A 20,480-nucleotide genomic window follows, 5' to 3' on the forward strand; every position below is an offset into this window, starting at 1 on the left:
ATGGAGTGGGGTTAGGATGTGTTGAAAGTTTGGATAGTTTGCTATATTTTAATGTATTTATATTACTATTTGTTTTTTTAATTAAATAAGTTTAGTTCATTTCATGCGCTAATAGTTAAATCAATGCATTTAATAGTGTTTTATTGAAGACGACAATAATATATAATAGCGAAGCACCCAAAGGTAACCGAAACCGAATTGTGTTTACAAAATATTTTTATAAATTTTATTTATAAATATATATTAATTATTAAAAAAGTTTATCATTTTCTTACACAATACAAATTAATTGTTTAAAATAATTTTAATTGTCATAAAATGGCAGAAATCAGGTATTGAGTACACTTTGTTAGACAAAATTTTAGGTATTGCTGTTAACTCATAAAAATGATTATTTTAATTCAAAATCAATACATTACTAATTAGTTTATTGTCAATATTTATTATTAACTTAGTTTTGTATAATAATTATTATACTGTAGTAATGTCTTATCAGAGACTACTAGAGTTTGTTAACTTATTATATATTAAGTATAATTTCGGATAACAAACTAAAATATGCTGAAAATTAAATACAAGTATAGATATTACTTATTATATTGTAAAAAAATATAATATAAATTTAACTAGATGATTACAAATAGAAATATGTATAAATATGTTGTTATTTATATATATAATTTCAATATGTCTATATAATCATGAAATTATAATATTTTTATTCACAAATTATATAATAATCTATTAATATATTGTATTTTTGTTGTATTTAAGTACTATAAAGATTACAATCATTTATTAAATGTATTTTTGATTGATTTATTGCTAATATAGTTTTAATGAAAATTTTAATGGAATTATTCTAATAGATTTTTGTTATATTAAAATTTAATTTATATTCTAAGGGAATATATAATACATATTGCAATACAAAATAGTAGTATTAAAAGGTATATAATTTAGAAATACTGTAATTTATATGATTTTATTTAAAGTAGTGATACTTAAAATGATATATAAAGTTGTAAGAAACTAGTATCACAATCAAAAATGTTTAATTATATTAAAATCTTATCATTTAATTTAAAATTAATTGATATAAATGGTGATTTTATAATAATAATCAGCGTAAAAATTGCAATAAAATCAAATATTATTTTAAAAATATCAAATAATAAATTCATTATTTTGGTATAATGTAATGTAATATTTAATATTCTAATAATATTTATCAAAAGTGTCCAAATTATTTGCTGTTATTTTGATTAATTAAAATTAATAATCTTTTAAAACTTTTTTCTGTAGTTATGTAACAATAATTTTTATATTAATTTTTATTCTTTTATATAATACGAAAGTTTTACTTAAATCTAAAAGTATTTGTCTAAATATGACAAATCCTTTAGTATAAAAATCAGTTTATTTTTTGTTGATTATTATTTAGAAACATCTATCGTTTAAAGGTTAATATTTTATTTACAAATGATATAATAATAGCTCATTTTATAAAGAAACCTTAAAAGAGTTTTATTACCGTACAAATTAAATGTTATCTATTTTTATATATTATAAATAATTTTTTAAATAAGAAATATTCTCAAAAATGTATTAAATTTATTATAAAATTTGTTTTATTTAAAATTATTAATATTAAATTAAAACAAAATTTTATATTTATTAATGTAGATTAATAATGTTTGTTTAGTTTAGTTATAAACTTTTAAAACTTGAAATTATTTTGATTTGCTTTCAATGGATGTCTCTCTTTCGCATTTTTCTCTGCTATCAAATAATATTATTTGACTTAATTTAAATAAATTTATACTGTATTATTATATTTTATATTATTATAATTTTAAATTATAAAAATTAAATATAAAATACTAAACAGAAACCAAATTTATATTTTGTTTTTTAAGATAAATTATTTAAAAAATGAGTTCAAAAAAGTAGATATTTACCTTTAATCTAATTATACTATAAAATCTATAATATATCATATCATATGATTTATTAAATGTTATACAAAAAATATTTTCTTTAGATTAAAACAAAAATTATTAAATTGACATTTTGTATATTCAACACACATTTCACTATTGTTTTACTAAGACTACCGTATGATTTACAATACAAAATAACATTACATTTTTTGTTGTCATCAATTCTAAACATTTACAAAGATTATCTTAAAATTAAACAAAAAGTGTGTATTAATATATAAATTTAATGATATCTTTTACTATTTATAATATTTACAAAATTCAAATATACAGAATATTTATAGTATTTTATATCTTATGTCACATATGTTGATGCAAACTGTATGACAATAATCGCTGGTTTGTCACTAATCATATGTACTGGTCTTGTAAATCATATGAATTTGATAATAATTGTTATATGATTTTATTTAATTTTATATTTTTAATATTAAATACATTATTTAATATATAATAATCATTAAATTATTTAATATATTTAATATATTTAATAATGTGTTTAATATAAAAAATATAAAATTATTGAAATAATCACAATTATTACAAGCAATACAGATTTGAATATATAGGGTAAAATTTTAAAATATAAACTATACATCATATTATAACTTATACTTTATAACACATAAGAATAGAATATATAATTTTAATTAAAAAATATATCCTAATCTGTATTGTTTTATCAGCACTTTTATAACAATTTTTCTTTAAAATCTTATATCTTAATATACAGTATATACTGTATATAAACCAAATATATATTTTTAATCTATATAATGCGTTGTACATGAAATTTGTTTGACTATATAATATACTGTATAAAAATTATAATAAATAAAATATGTGTTATATCATAAATTAATAATAATTAAAATATACTAATTAATATTGATATATCTTGTTTTCACTTTTGGTTAAATATTTTTTCAATAAAAATGTGTAAAATATTATATTCAACATTTAATATGCTTTAGAATCTAAAGTCTAGATTAATTCAGTGACTAGACTTTACTAAACTATAATTTAGTTATTTAAAGTTTTTTAGTTTTAGTTTTTTTATGTTTAATTAAAATTATAAATCAAATAATACTCTTTATTGTAAAGTTTGGCACTTTTTTAACAAAGTAACTATCAATCGTTAGATTTTTCAAATTTTCAAAAACTTAATTTCATAATCAAAGGACAAACAGCTTAGGAGATGTCATAACAAATGATTCAATTATTTTTATTGAATGAAAATTATTAAAAATAGATGACATATTGAATTGAATTTTATTATAAAGTATTTATAGTGATAGCTCTTTACAACTAATGCTGATTTCAATAGAGATCCATTTAAAATAACAAATTTATAAATGTTATTAATACAAGTGATAAAATTATAAAAATTATAAGTACTATATATTAGAGGTCGGAACAGAGTTTTAAAGAGTTTTTAAAAACCGGAACCGAACCGAAACTCAAAAACGGAATGAAACCGAAACCGTTTTTCATACATAAATTATTTTTAAAAAGTACGGCAAATTTTTTCTTAAAAATAAAACAAAATGGGTATAAACGTGTACAAAGACACTTTATTTATTTTAAATTTATATTTATGGTATTATTTTTAAACATAATAATTAGTTATAAATTATTTAATGTTATTAAATATTTATATTAATATATAAAAATAATTTTATGAATATACATTTTTATTAAATAAATAAATAAAATAAGGTTTTTATGAATTACATAAATAAAAAAAATATTGTAATATATTATTTTTTAGTATTTTATTGTATAATAATTATGTGAATAAATTATAAAAATTACAGTAAGATTAAAAAACGATTTAAAACCTAAACCCAAGTCAAAACATTGAAACCGCAACCGAACCGGTAATACAACACAGGAATCAAAACCTCTTTTGTTTCGACCTCTAGTATATATGACTATAAAATAATCTTTAATGTTATAAAAGATTATTTAATTTACGGAATTATGTTTTAAATTATTGATTTAACTTTTTAATATTTTTGTCATGTAGTTATTGCTCTCTCTCTCTCTCTCTTTCTCTCTCTCTTTCTCTCTCTCTCTCTTTCTCTCTCTCTCTCTCTCTCTCTCTCTTTCTCTCTCTCTTTCTCTCTCTCTCTCTCTCTTTCTTTCTTTCTTTCTCTCTTTCTTTCTCTCTGTCCACCTACTTGTATGTCCGATCCCTTTACCCTAACAATCAACAAATACCTGTTTGATCCCTGTTTTTTGTATAATATCTTTACTGTTAATCTCACTTTTTATTGATAAACTGAGTAAACAATTAGTTGATTGGCAAATATTTACAATATTGATTTTACTGGAAGCTAAAATTGATAAAATGATAGATTAATATAAAAATTATAATTTATTATAAAAATTTGTAAGTTACATATAGACATTAACTACACACAACAATTAGACAACGATTAGTGCTAATGTTAGTTAATAAATAAGTACCAAAACATTATTGTCCACAAAGTCAATAAATACTTATTGTCATTTTGTTGCTATGTAAGTGAAACTTAAAATTTTATTATTATGTGTTACATAAACTAAAAATATTTTAATTAAAAAAGTATTGATTTTATTTTTTTAGTTGTATATTGTTTTGTAAAAGAATCTATTATATAGTACTGTAATATAATTTATATATTGAAAAACTGAAATATTATCAAACAGTAAATTCCTGTTTTTGATAATATAATGATTGAATCATTCAAACTCCCATTCCCTGCCCGATCCCTGTTGAAAAATGACCCTGCTTTACATGTCCATCTCAAATTTCATTTTTATTATAAATGTTAGTTGTTTTTACTAAATTTAATGAATTATTTTAAATAACTGTATTATATATATATTTCTGAATAAATTTTAATTAACTCAAATGTTAATATTAAACATCCAGATTAGTTTTAATCTTGTTTATAAAACAATATTTATATAACTTCTTATTTTTTAAATCTAATAATTTATATATAAATTATCATTAATTCAAAAAGTAATTAGTTTTTACTTTAAATATTGTTTGCTTTGACTCTTGTCTCAAGCAATACGTAAATGAAATTATTTATTTAAATTACTAATTTATTTTAACAATCAAACAATTTAATAAAAGAAATAAAATTAATTTTTACTATGAATTGCGAAACAAAGTTTATTAACATTGCTTATTATTTACTTATAAATACATAAATATCAAAATTAATGATTGGACTTATAACTAAAAAATCATTGATTTAAACTTAGATATTAAATGATAGATTTTAGTCCATTTTTAAATACAAAACAAAAACTATTAATAATCGATTTATATTTGTTTGCCGTTATGTTAAATGAAGTGCAAATATCAAGTAATTAATTGACTTAATTTTTTGACCAAATAGGTTACATTTTGATTATTATGATTACATAATATATTTTTGCACATTATAAAATTTATATTAGAATTGGTTATATTGATAAAAAAATTGTATTTGTATTTTTGATTGTGTTATTTGTTATCTATTAAAGGCATCACTTATTAGTTTGAAATCTAAATTTTAAAATATGTTTTATCTTCAATAGCATATAAATTTATTTATAGTGCAAAATATTATTTTTTACACAGTAAACATTTTATGCCTTTTATTTTGTATTATTTTTAGATCACATACACACACATACACACACATACACATACACATACACATACACATACACATACACATACACATACACATACACATACACATACACATACACATACACATACACATACACATACACATACACATACACATACACATACACATACACATACACATACACATACACATACACATACACATACACATACACATACACATACACATACACATACACATACACATACACATACACATACACATACACATACACATACACATACACATACACATACACATACACATACACATACACATACACATACACATACACATACACATACACATACACATACACATACACATACACATACACATACACATACACATACACATACACATACACATACACACTAATTTTTTCAATAAAATTGTTAATAAAAACAAAATTAGTTTGCGTGAATTAATTAAATGAAAAATAGCTTTTAAGTTAGACTTTATTTTATTGGAATTATATTTGAATTATTGCAAAATAATCCGTATTTAAATATTTGAATATAAATTTACAGTTTATTTGAAATATAAAAATTGTAACAGAATTAATATGATAAACTTTGATCAACAAAAAATACATTTGTTATTAAATTTGAAAATTAATTTTTTAATCAATGTTTTTACATTTTTGTTAATTTAGCTAATTTTGACATTTTAATGGCTTTTAAAAATCTAGTAATAGATGTCAAACAGTTTTAAATTGTTATTTATTATATAGTTTTATTTGTAACAATTACATAAAAATACTAAAATTGTTTTTATTATTGAGCTTCACAAATCAATTTACAATTTTTTATTTAGTATTATAAAATTATATAAATTAATATATATTACTCTGAAAGGAAATAGTTCATTTTTACTAACAAATAAATCTATATATTATTTGTTAGTTTTGTTTATTGTAAATGAACTTAATTTTATTTTACAAAATATATGGATTGTGTATGAATTGAACTATAAGTCGTAAACTATTATAAGATAAAAAATATATATTAATGCTTTATATCATTTTAATAATCACTTTATTAATTATAAAAATCAATTAAAATTACATTATTAACTGAAATATTCATTATTTGATCAATTTATCATTTGATCAATTATACTAGATTTGAGTATATATTTAAAAATGCAATGATATATACAAAGTACAATATATTAATTCAACTATTGGTTATTTAATATCTCATTCATTATATAATTATAAACACAAATTATAATACAATACCTGTCTATGATTACATTTGCAGATAAAAAAATTAAATTTATGCCAACTTTGAATTAAGTTTATTAAATAAATTAATGAAAATAAAAACAAATATAAGTTATGAGTTTAATTCATATAAAGTTATCTCTATTTCATATTTAGGTTAAGAAATTATTAATTTTAATATACATTACACGAAAAATTATAGTAAAAGGGTTAAACATTGCTTTTTAGAAATAAAGAGATTGATTATTAAAATCTATTTATATAAATATAAAACAATATAGCAGTTTTAGTTAGTAATATATACAATACTTTAGTATTTGATTTTTTATCAAACTCTCAAATTAATATTTACAAAACATTTTGTATTTAATACAATATTATTTAATTTAATACAAATTTGTTTAATATTAATAAAAAGGCGATTCAATTATTCATTTGCTTTAGTGATGATTGATAAGTCTTAATGCTTTTCAATGCGACCCACAATTCCCTCATTTGTTGTTGTGATTTAATAACAGAGTTTTTTTTTGTTTTTAATGACATTCATTTGTTGTAATTTTATTATTTGATCAATAAAAGTATCAAAAATAATTTTATAAATATAACCCTTTAATTAAATGATACAAAAATAATATCTATAGATATATTTTATGTTATAATTTTAAGTATTATAAAGTTCCTAAATAATAAAATTTACTATTAAAATGTAGGCCAAATTTTTCTTATCAATATTTGTCTTAATTTTAATTATTATCTTTTATATATATATATATATGTATTAAAATGGTAATAATATTATAAACATTATATAACTTATTACAGAGTTTAAAAAAAATAATTTCAAGCTTTAGATAACTTATTAGCAATTCATTTACTTGAGTTTTAAGTGCCTATTTAAAGATATTTTATCAAATTTATTGCTTAAAATTGCAATAAAAATAGACATAATATTAATGAGTTAGTTCTATAAATATCTAAAACTAAAGTATTATTAACTCCGGGAAATTTATAACATGTTTAGCCTATTATGGGAATATTATAACTTATTTTAATAGTTGAACTCACACAAATAAATTTATACATATATTTATTATAAGTCTATACTATACATGTAGAGTATAAACCCAAATAATTTTAGTGATAAAAACATTGAAAAATAAGTTTTAGGCTAACCATTGGTTACATAACATCTTTAGGTGTAGTTAAGCATTAAATTATATTTTAGTTCTCTTTTTTTCTTATGTTTTTTATCCTGGAGTCAGACACAAAAAATTATATAATAATAAATTTTTATACTCTTTATTACAAAACCTTATGTAATCACTAATATCAATCAATTTAAGAAAAATTTTAGAGATTTAATTATTTTTTCCCATTAATACATATTTAATGATTATATCAGTATTGGGAATCAGTTTTGTCGCATTTATTTTAGCAATACAGCACTGCTATGACCTCTCTCTCTTTCTTTCTTTCTCTTTCTCTCTCTCTCTCTCTCTTTCTTTCTCTCTCTCTCTCTCTCTCTCTCTCTCTCTCTCTCTCTCTCTCTCTCTCTCTCTCTCTCTCTCTCTAAAGATAAAAGTTTGAATAAATTGAGATAAGAATAGCATTAGGAGATAGTGTTAGGTATGTATAATGTTTTGGACCAATATTATGGTACCCTTTGGGCTATGATCTTAAATTTTATATCAAAACTTAACCCCCATTTAGTTTTTAATCACACATTTATTCTCTACTCATATATACACACATATAATAAGTATAAATATTATATAAGTAATCGTAGGATTGGTTTTCATGACTGAATATTTTTCATATTATAGGTTCTCAACCCTTTCTCCTTCTGTACCCTTTTGGAGGGCATATTTCATAACATATAATCTCTAATCATTTGATAATTATTGAATTGTTTAATAGCTAATGATCTGCGATATGAGTTTAAATTTGCGGAACACGTCGTCTACTATTAATCCTTTGCTATAATAGGCGGTCGACTATTAAAGTTATAAAAATAATTTTATACCTAATTTATAAGTACAGTGCATTCACGCTCTTAATAAAAGGCTTATATTATACTGTAATACTGTATATAAAAAACTATACACATATTATATCTACAAGTGCTGAGAATCCTTAGACACTGTTAATAAACGTTGATTTCGGTTTTTCTTTATATTTTATATATAAATATATTTTCATAATATAGTGTAGCGTATAGTAAATGAAAGGCCGCAATATTTCATTGACTCAAATAAATCTTTGCCTTCAATGTTAAGGCAGACAATGTATAATAACGTGTAATTTTCTCCGAGATATTAATTATTCTGCAAATACGTGCCCATAATATTTGAAATATACAACTAATAATAATAATAACAATAAAAACATAGTTTTGTGTTGTATATATTTTTGCTATAAGATTGACAGAAACAAAAACAAACATATATGCAAAATGAGGCAAATTATTCAACACGTTTAGTATAACAAAATTATATATTTTTATATAAGTAAAGTTATAATATATACAACATTGGGATGGACTGTATGTCCGTCTCGGCACTGGGATGGTACTCTATGGTTAGTAATATGTGCTTTTTAATAGGTATGAGCCCTCTTACTTAATAAGTAAATTTGAACATAACTCGTGAGCCAGTTATCGATTAGCAAAATATTTTTCAAGTAAAACATCATTATTTGGAGCATTAGATGCAAATTAAAATAAAACTTTGTTTTTTCTAAACAAAAAAACTTATAAATTATACAAAATTAGAAAAAAAAGTTTTTTTTTATTCTAAATGTTTATATAAAAAATTATTGAGTTTTGTTTTACATTAATTACAAGTTTATAATTTGCAACTTTTCTTAAATCACGAAAGATTAATAAAAACGTTTCTTTTCTCATAATATTTGGTTATATATCTATTAAATAAAAAATACAACGAAAACTAAAACAACAAAATAAAAATTTGTAATTTTGTTTGTTGGCTATAGTATTGTCTTAAGTAATATAGTTATACCTCAATACATATTCAATAGATGTGTTGGAATCTTAATTTGTTGGAAATTTTGCAAAAAATATTGCACATAAACTATAATATTGCAAACAATAACAACAGGCAAACAAAATATAAAAATAAGGTTTTATAATAATTTGTAAAAAACAAAAAGGTCTGCAAAAAAATCATTAAACTTGTCAGATATGAACTCTATTCAACTTCAATATATAAATTGCATTTTTATGCCAAATGATAGTTCATTTGTGTAGCATTTAAAAAGATAAAACATAGACATAGGAGAGGGATGAGTGTGTGTGTGTTTAAAGGGAGCGATAGGGGGAAGCAAAGTGTTGGTAATTTTGTTTATAATTTTCAAATTTCTCCAAAAGCCTAAAGACTGGCTAATCGATGATATGAAAAATTACAGTCAAAATGAATTAACAATTCAAACTCATTCCTATAACTCTTTAAAAAGACTAATACTTTTATACCTCTTATTTAATATTAATGTAAAATATCTCTCATCTCTCCCAAGAGTTCTATAACTGATAAATATATTCTTTATTTTTCAAAAATATTTGAACAAAATTAATGGAAAGTCAACTCCTATTTACCAGTTGTAGTCAATATTATTGGCCAAAAAGGGGTATACATCTATGGTATGTATGTAATGCTTAATACTCTTTTTTTACTAAAAAATTTAGAGGTTATTATACCTTAGATTTCAAAATTAGTTAAAATAAATTATCGCTAAAAACATCTCCACTGGAGAAAAGATTCAGTAGAGATGTCAGAGAAACGCTTAAAACAATATTTCATTTCTCAAAATCACAACATATTTTGATGTATTGTTTTTAATTTGCTTTACTTATATTTTATCATTAAAATATAATATTAAAATATTACTGATAGGCTTAATCATTGCACTGAATGCACAAATAACTAATTTTACGATTATATTATAGATCTAATCAAAAAATATTTGTCACTATAATATTGTCATTTAATCGTGTATTTTATAAAATATAATTTTATACACAATATTTCATTTTGAAAAAAATGCAATTCATAACAAAATTGAGATTAAACACTGATTTGTATATTAAACATAAATTATTGTATTTAAAAAAAAGTATAAATAAAATATAATTTTAAATAAAAATTAAATTATTCAAAAATAATATAAGTTAATAGGTTAAAATAAATAATTAAATAAAATAAATGTAAAATAATATTACTCATAAAAACCTGTAAGAAATAATTATAAATTTAAACTGCAATTTTAATATAATAATATTAGTATTGAAAATCTATTTAATAAATAATGAAAAAGTTTAATAAGTAATAAACAAAAAGTCTTTTAAAATTAAAATACAAAAAAAAGTTTGCGTCAAAAAAGTTTTCTAACACGACTTGAGGGGTCAGACTCATGAAAGCCAATGCAGTGGTGGGTATTGGGAATCGGGATTAGATAGCAATGCAAAACAGTTGTCTGTATATAAAGCTTATACCTAATCATTTTAATACCTACAGTAAATGACTAATGAGTGCGAAAATTGTAATGAAGTAATCAAAAAATAAGAAAAAAGTTATGAAAACTTTTTTTTAATTTTATAGCAAATAGTGTGTCGATTGTGATCGCCATTAGGGAATACTACAAAAATTTGTTTTAATTAAATCAAATATTAAGGCAAATAATCAATTAAAGAGAAAATATTAATTTTGCTGGCGTTGAGCTATACGTATGGTATTAATAACAAAAAATAAAATCTCGTTCAATCATCGATATTGCTGTTTGATAGCACCTACCGATCAAAACACTACAGGTATATTAGACAAGTACTGTATAATAAAATAAAAAATAAACATAACTAAAGAGGGTTTTCATATTGATTTGCAAATTGCAATATACTATGTATACTGTATGAAACCAAAAGCCGGTTTTAGTTGTTGTTTTGAAACCACAATTTAATTAAGCGATAGTAAATAGTTTGAAACACAAGCACAGGGAGACAGATATTTAAATCTCATCTGTAATCGTGATTAGCACTCAGTGTTCAGTGGCTGCCGTTTTTTAAGCCTTTCTCTCACTTTTTAATTTATTTTACAGCAAAACTGCTTAATAGTTAATTCACAAATGAATTCATTAGCATTTATATTGAACAGTGTTTTTTAAAAAATAGGTAAACTGAATGTTCACTCTTTTAAAAACATAATTATCATTAAAAAACTGCTACCATTTTTTTGGTATAACTTTTCTTATTAATGTTATTTATAATTGGAAAGAATAAGTAATATATTCTGTATTTTCAATATTAAAGTAGTTTTTTTCAAATGTTAAATTTTTTTACTATAAATCCAATTCCTGAGATTCACTTTCACTGAATTTTTAACTAAATCAAAATTCATAATAAATTCAATATTATTGAGTCAGTAATACTAAATAAATAAATAAAAAATTGAGTTCAAGTTTTTTATTTAAATAATTAGTATTTATATGTAGAGTGAGAGTCAATAGATTCTAAAATATTACAAAAATTATAGTAATTTTATTTTATAAATATTTCAAATAGAGTCAAATAATAATCACAAATCAATGATAATTTAAAAGATTATTATATAATTTATATTAATATATGCAAAATGTTTAAAATGTTAAAAAGTTTGTACATTTGGCGCTCAAGTAATATGTGATTTACTATTGGAGTCAATACTGACTACTATTAGCACTGTTAGCCTGACGTCACACTACAGACAAACATAATAATGTATTGAATATTTGTTTAGACAATAATAATATAGTTTTCAAGACTATCATTGAAATCCATATTTTTATCATTATTATTGTATTTAAATTGTATGCTATTATTGTTTAACATATACTGTATTATAAATTATAAGACTGTTTATATATATATATACTGTAAGTACACGTATTGATTGGCAATAATAACAATAATAAAGTTATTGTAATAAAAAAAAAAGATAATACCAGTGTTTATATTTGATTGGACCGGTATTTAAAAAGCAAACCATAATTTGGCATTAATTTTAAGGTAAGACAACATTATTACTAAAATGTTTATATAAATGACAGGCTATTGAATAAAATAATAATATTTTTAATACAATAATAATAATTGAGTAAATGTTTAGTAAATACTTATGCAAAACATTGTTTGCCATAAAATGTAATTCAATATAAGGTATATTAGTTTATACATCGATTGCATTGCTTAACAGTTGAGTGGTTGGCTTAGGTATGTGCCCGAGTGTTGGCCGGTTAGCTCTACTTCACGTTTTTAATGATATATCGTATAAAATGTTAGTTATTTTAAGTCTACAGCAGGTATTAAACTCTTTAAGGCATGTTTTAAGCCATTGGTATCACTGATAAGGTATGCCATGAAATGAATATCAATTGGTTTTGTTGTCTAAAAGTCATACGAAATGCTCGTAAAACTTGTTTGCGAAGACGTTATTAGAATATTAATGACTAATAGCTGGAGATATCAATGAAACAAATGAGGGAACAGTAGGGTTGAGGAGAGAGAGAGAGAGAGAGAGAGAGAGAGGCCTAACATGCCTTTGCTATTGGGGTTGGAGACCAACTCTATTGCCATAACTTATGTCTTGTCTGGTCTACAGAACAAGTGGTTCACATAATTCTTGCATCCAATCTCTGTCTACCTCCCCGTTCCCTCCTTCAAGTGCTGGACAGGTGTGTTGTACATTAGGACTATCAGTGCTCTCCCGTTGCTTACATAAGTGATTGCTTTTGACTGTATTAATAGTTGCGTTAACCCATTATAAGGTGCGCCCAATAAATGTTTTGAATGTTTGGCTAACACTGGGAGGGAAAAGGATAGATAGAGAGGATAGGATCGGGAGGAGAGCAGCACAGGGAAGGCAAGGGAAAGCAGGATTCATTAGGTTTGCGTCAAATATTGCCAATGATATATAGCATTTAGATTATTATTAGACCTATTTATACAACGTTTATATAACTTGTATAAGAGTTAAATATAATCTAAAACTAAGAGTCAATTCATTTATTTTTATTTTTTGTGAAACCCATTGCTTAAAGAGAGGCTTACTTGAGCTACACTTAGGCCAATGCCCTGCCGTGAACTGAATGCCTACCAGAGCCGAGGGCTGCAAATAATCTCAATCCCGTCAGACTAGAAGGTCTAATACCAGTTGTTTTATTTGGTCTAAAAGAGCAACTATTAGGACAACCACTAACACCACTACCAACACTCCACCACTTCTACTACAACTGCATTCCTAAAGAGCCAATTCTTTAATATCTTTATGTCATATCTCCCACTCACATGAGTCCTGTCCTCATCTCTCTATCTTGAATGCAATGTTAGACTCATTGCATAACATAATTGATATCAAATAAGACATGACTATCCAATAGACATCATAACTAAAACTTCATCAAAACTTTTGTATTCTTGGATTCAGTGATTTGGTGTTATTATTAAAATTAATATTTCAAGAATTGGGTTACAAATTCTGTTAATATTATGAGTGTTTTGTTGCCATTTAGTCATGGATTATGAGATTCTTAGTTTTATTAATTGATTAAAACTCGTGTAACTAATTGATAGCCAAATTGGCGCACAGGTATTAGTGGTAACTGGTTGTTATAAAATAGTGATCTCAATTGTGTGCCATATATATAGTATAAGCCATTGTCTACTGGTTTTTCAAAACATGAATATTAATGTCGCATAAACTGCTTTTTCTTGCCATCGACTTATCAAACGGCGTGAATGTATAGCCATTGCTCATCCAATGCCAGCAATCCATTGAATCCATTGCCAACTTTTTTGTGGATGGAATGCCTCCCAGAGCTTGTTAGACATAATTGTGCGTTCATTGACCTCAATATGACTTTTCTGTAGTACAAGTAGTCGATTGCTATATTGCTTTACCACTGATGTTGTATTCAATAAGTATATCACCAATTATTAGCCGTCTCTCCTCTCGTTTCTCTCGTCTCCCTTTCCATTACCAGTACTACTCTACAAACTCTTTGCGCACATCTATACCATCACTTCATCCAAATTGTTTCATGTGTTTAGCGCTGTTGTACTCTTGAAATCAACACATAAAAAAGTTTTTGTTTTAGAAAAGTATTGAATTTCATTGTTTTGTTTTATTTATATTTTTATGATTTTATGTTTTAATTTTTTAACAATCTATTAATGTGATTATTGTGATAATTAATAACATAATGATTGTCCATTTGGTGAGGACATCACTTTTTGATGTGATAGTGAAATAGTGAGCATTTATCAAATATGATTGTGATTGTAATTGTTTGTGATTGATCTTAATTGGGTTGTGATAAGTGATAATAAGTTAATGTAGTGATGGACTCTAACTCGTGTTCATATGTGGCCACTCAGAGAGGAGGTGTCGCCCTATTGTTTGAGGGCCACAGATATAATAAGGTGAGGGATGGCAAAGACGGCACTGTTTACTGGCGTTGTTCTCGAGATAGACAATGTCCGGGACGGGCCGTTACTGTAAATAATCGCGTAAAGAAAGCTAACAATAAACACAATCACCCGCCAGAGGCTGCCCTGAGAAACGGTACGGCCGGTTCATCTTTAATCTCGTCACCACACGTCCCATCTATTAGTGCTTCCACTTCTAAAGATCGTAATGATGAGGGACTACTCGCCTCTAGTATTGCTCTTCAAGATGTTATTGAAGCTCAGGCAGCGGCCGCCGCCGCTTTTCCATCAATAGTTACCGAAACTTTAAAATACTTAGCAGTGGCCAGCGGTAACCCGCAAATGGCTGCTGCATTTGCCTCATCTATGGCCTCACTTAGTAATCCTTCGTTGAAAAATTTTAATTATTCACTCGGATCTAGAAATATACCCCTCAATTTTGGAGGTCTGCGCCCACTATCTTATTTTATATAGAAAATATAATTTTTTTATTAATAACATTTGGTATATAATAGGATATCTTTCAAGTTTTTAAATGTTATATCTCCGTCATATAAATACTTTTATTAAATAATGATGATATTGTTTGCGATAAACTTATATTAAAAAAGATAACAATACTGTTTGGTGTTATATTCCTGAGACTAACTTTATTACACATAAGATACTAATTGGTTGTGTTTTTACTCTTTTTTATTAACATATTTACCATTCAATTACATGTTAATTGCATTTTAATTGCTTATAAAAATAAATATTTTAATAAGAAAAACCAAAATATTAAAACAAAAATATTTATATTAAAATCAATTTAGGCAACGATTATTACGAGAGTTCAGACGAGGAACCGCTTAATATGGCCATAAAAAATACGGGAAATGTCTTAAAGAGACTGAGATCTCTTATGAAAAACTCTAGTTATGTGTCCGACTCTATCCACGCTTATATTGTTCCGTCAGCCGATGCCCATGGAAGTGAATATATAGCTTCTTGTGATGCCAGGCGGGCCTTCATATCTGGTTTTGATGGAAGTGCCGGCACAGCAATTATTACATCCAAAGACGCACTTCTTTGGACAGACGGTCGATATTTTCTTCAAGCAGAGAAACAGTTGGATCACAACTGGACTCTTATGAAAGATGCCATTCCGGGAACACCAACTCAAGCCGAATGGCTTTGCAAAAACCTATCACCCGGTAGTCGAGTTGGTGTCGACCCATTTGTGATATCATTTGAAACTTGGAGACAATTAGCGAATCAATTAGATTCGGCGGGCCATACATTAGTGCCAATCAATGATAATCTTGTGGATGAGGTTTGGGACAACAGACCACCACCGCCTAACAAAAGCGTAGAACCGTTACAATTGGTGTTTACTGGAAAGTCATGGATTGAAAAAATTGTTGAGATTAGACAAGAGATGGTAGCTAAAGAAACAACAGCACTGATCCTTACAGCACTCGATGAGATCGCTTGGCTATTTAATCTTCGGGGATCTGACATTGATTTTAATCCAGTTTTCTTTGCCTATTCAGTAATAACAATCGACAACATATAGTAAGTGATATTTAATCTTAATTTATAAATTAAACAACATTTAAAGACAATTAGTTTTTTAAATATTTATTTATTAATTACTTAATGTTTTTGTTGTTTCTTTCAATTTTTAATTTCACAGTTTATTTATTGACGAAAATAAGTTGAGTCCGGAGGCATCCAAACATTTGCATATTGATGTCTCGGCTATAAATCATCAAACACACGGCTCTAACATTGAGTTACGGCCCTATAAAATGATAAAAGAGTTTCTCAAATGGATGATCAGTCAAATTCAAGGAAAGATATGGGTTTGTATTGTTTTGTATTGTATTTATAAATATTTTATTATTTATTTCCAACCGATGTTGGATTGAATTTTCTTAATAATTAAATTTTTTTTATTGTTTTTAATTATATTTGTTTGTCACAGATATCTCAGAAATCGAGTTGCAGTCTAGTCAGTCTTGTACCAGAATCACGAAGAGTTGATTCCTTGAGTCCCATTCAGCTGAAGAAAGCCATCAAAAACTCCGTTGAAATTGAAGGCATGAAAAGAGCACACGTGAGTTGACTACTTTTTTTTGAACGAATCAAATGATTTATTTGCATTTAATTTGCATTAATTAGTTGTTAGTGTATATTATGCGAGACTTATAAAAACTAAAAAAATTGTCTTTTTCTCACATTTCGTCAGATCAAAGATGCAGTTGCTTTGTGTGAATTCTTTGCATGGCTTGAGGAGGAGGTATCCAATGGAGATGTCGACGAGATATCGGCTGCCAATAAATTAGAGCAATTCCGAAGGTTTGTGTTAGACTTATTAGACTATTTGCTAATTATTTATTTGTTAACAACTTTAGAGAACAGGAAGACTTTGTAGGACTTAGTTTTGAGACGATATCAGCTTCGGGACCCAATGCTGCCATTATTCACTATCGATCCACTGAGGAGACCAATAGACAGATAACAAAAGATGAGATATATTTATGTGACTCCGGCGCTCAATATAAAGACGGCACTACCGACGTCACTCGTACCATACATTTGGGAACGCCGTCTAGCTTTGAGAAAGAGTGCTTTACTCGTGTATTTAAAGGCCATATAGCACTGGCAACTTCTACATTCCCACAGTTAGTTAAGGGCAATGTGTTGGATACGTGCGCTCGTAAAGCTCTGTGGGACGTAGGACTTGACTATTTGCATGGCACGGGTCATGGGGTTGGAATGTTTTTGAATGTTCACGAGGGCCCTATGGGTATCAGTTATAGGCCATACCCGGATGATCCGGGACTTGTCGAAGGCATGATTCTGTCAAATGAGCCGGGATTTTATGAAGACGACAAGTTTGGCATAAGGATCGAGAATCTGGTGCTCATAAAAAAAGCTAACACTAAGGTATGACTGGTTTCCAGTTTTGTTTCACTCATTTTTTGTTTTTATACATGTATTATATAATTTTATATATTTATATATTATAGTACTATTTAAACTATCGTTTCAGATATAAATTAAATTTTTATTTCAATAAAGAGACAAATCTTATGATTTAAAAGCCCTTTTGCTTTAAATTGAAAGCATAAACAAAAATTCTAATTTAAAACTAAGTATTAAAAAAGCAAATAAGTTTTGAATATTTTTTGTGATTTTGTTTATTTGCTATATTTTTATTTTGCTTTTTAGCTAACATTACCTAAACTTTTCATTTGTGTTCCTCCTTTTGAAACGTTATGTTGTTTTGATTTATTGGACGATAACTTAGAATATTTTTTTATTAATTAGTTTTTGCTTTGAATATAACATTTTTGTTGTTTTTTATAACAAAAAAAATATTTCTCAAAATGCAAAACGGCTTTCATTTGTGAAATTAGATTTGTATTTAAATTAATTTCTAGTTTTCATTCGTAATTCATATATAGATATTATAGTCTAATCTGATTTTACATAATTTATTTTCTATGATGTGGTTAATGCTGTATATCTTACATCTTTTTATTATAATTTAATTCTATATATTTATTTATTTTATTAAATAGTAGTTTATTTAATGAACAAATTATTTTTTATTAATTATTTAATTTGTTTTTTTGTTGCTTTTTGTCTCGTTTGTGATAAATTTTTATTTATTAAATATTTACTTATTTTTACAGTACAACTATCGAAATAGAGGTTATCTCACATTTGAGACAATAACTCTTGTGCCCATTCAGACCAAACTTCTTGAGCCATCGCTATTAACGAGTGAGGAAGTAAGTGATCCACACATTATATATATATATATATTTCTTGTTATATTTAATTAATTTTGTTGTTTATTTTGCTCATTAATATCCTGTCGTTTCCAGAGAAACAGGAGTTTACAATTAATTTAATATATTATAACTACTTATTTATTGAAACATTTAATATATTTATTGACACTTATTTTAATGAGAAATGAGTCGACGATTAGTTATGAATAATAATTTTATTATTATTATTATTAATAAATTGAATTGTGATTATAAAAAAGTGTTATATATATAATTTTATTTATTTTTAATACTTTATTAATAATATGATTAATTGCTGACAGATTGTATGGCTGGATAACTATCATCAGACCTGTCGTGATATTGTTGGTAAAGCTCTTGAAGAACAAGGAAAAGGAAGTGCTCTTCAATGGCTATTAAGAGAGACGCAGTCATTGGGCTGATTGTTGTGATTGATTGTTAACGAATCGTTAGGTTTTTGTAAAATTGTTATTTGAATGTCGTTTACGATCTCCGCTTGAATTTTAAGCCACAAAAGAAGTGCCAAAACGTTTAATGTCTTCATGTAAATCAATACAAACAAACAAATGATTGGCGACTAAATTTAATAGATTTGAAGAGTTGTATTTAAAAAGTATCAATAATTTATAGTTTTTATAAATATCTAAAAATATTTAATATATATTTTATATTTTTGATTAAAATAAATGACTGATATATTATTAAACAACGAATAGAATTTATATAACAGAATTATGATCAAGAATTCCAGTTATTTTTTGATAACACATTTTAGTAAGAATTTGCGAGAAAAACATTTATTCAATTTAGGGTATTATTCTTTAGGGTTTTATAACTTGTTTTATAATTAACAATACATTTAATTTCAATTGTGAACAGACTTTTATTTCTATGTATTTCACAATTTTTCTTTTTATTGAAGAAAAATTATTTTTTATTCTGGAGTTTAATTAAGCAAAAAAAACTTATTGTTTATAATAATCATATCAGTCATACATCAGATTTTCTTTATTCAAAAATCATTAATTTTTATTAAACAAAGTTTCATTTATAAATTAATACTCATTATATATTTTGTAATCAACAAAGATTTGTGATATAAACTATGCATCTTTTGTGTACAACAAATGACATTAATTTAATAATGATTTATATGATATTCATATTTAAAAATAGTAAATATAAATGATTTTCATAAAGATGTAAATTGAATTAAGTAAAATATTTCAATCACATTAAAAGAGTTATTGAATACATTATACGCTAATTAATTGAATAATACTTTATTATTTA

General features: G+C 24.8%; 2 protein-coding genes across 2 annotated transcripts; both read left to right on the forward strand.

Annotated features, from left to right (window-relative positions):
• The first annotated feature begins 12,655 nt into the window (after positions 1–12,655).
• On the forward strand, positions 12,656–19,809 carry LOC128964479 (xaa-Pro aminopeptidase 1-like). Its single transcript, XM_054311076.1, has 8 exons — positions 12,656–12,960; positions 16,194–16,935; positions 17,057–17,225; positions 17,348–17,479; positions 17,612–17,721; positions 17,778–18,312; positions 19,065–19,163; positions 19,490–19,809. Exons 2-8 carry the CDS (start codon positions 16,235–16,237, stop codon positions 19,607–19,609), a joined length of 1,866 nt encoding a protein of 621 aa, XP_054167051.1. The 5' UTR covers positions 12,656–12,960; positions 16,194–16,234; the 3' UTR covers positions 19,610–19,809.
• LOC128964764 (uncharacterized) lies at positions 15,178–15,852 on the forward strand. Its single transcript, XM_054311401.1, has one exon. The coding sequence runs from the start codon at positions 15,292–15,294 to the stop codon at positions 15,850–15,852; it is 561 nt and encodes a 186-aa protein (XP_054167376.1). The 5' UTR covers positions 15,178–15,291.
• Positions 19,810–20,480: the final 671 nt, after the last annotated feature.

The sequence above is a fragment of the Oppia nitens genome, unplaced genomic scaffold (genome assembly GCF_028296485.1).
Source record: "Oppia nitens isolate AA-2021 unplaced genomic scaffold, nextdenovo-longstitch-racon4-pilon3 scaffold9_pilon_pilon_pilon, whole genome shotgun sequence".
NCBI classification, from domain to species: domain Eukaryota; kingdom Metazoa; phylum Arthropoda; class Arachnida; order Sarcoptiformes; family Oppiidae; genus Oppia; species Oppia nitens.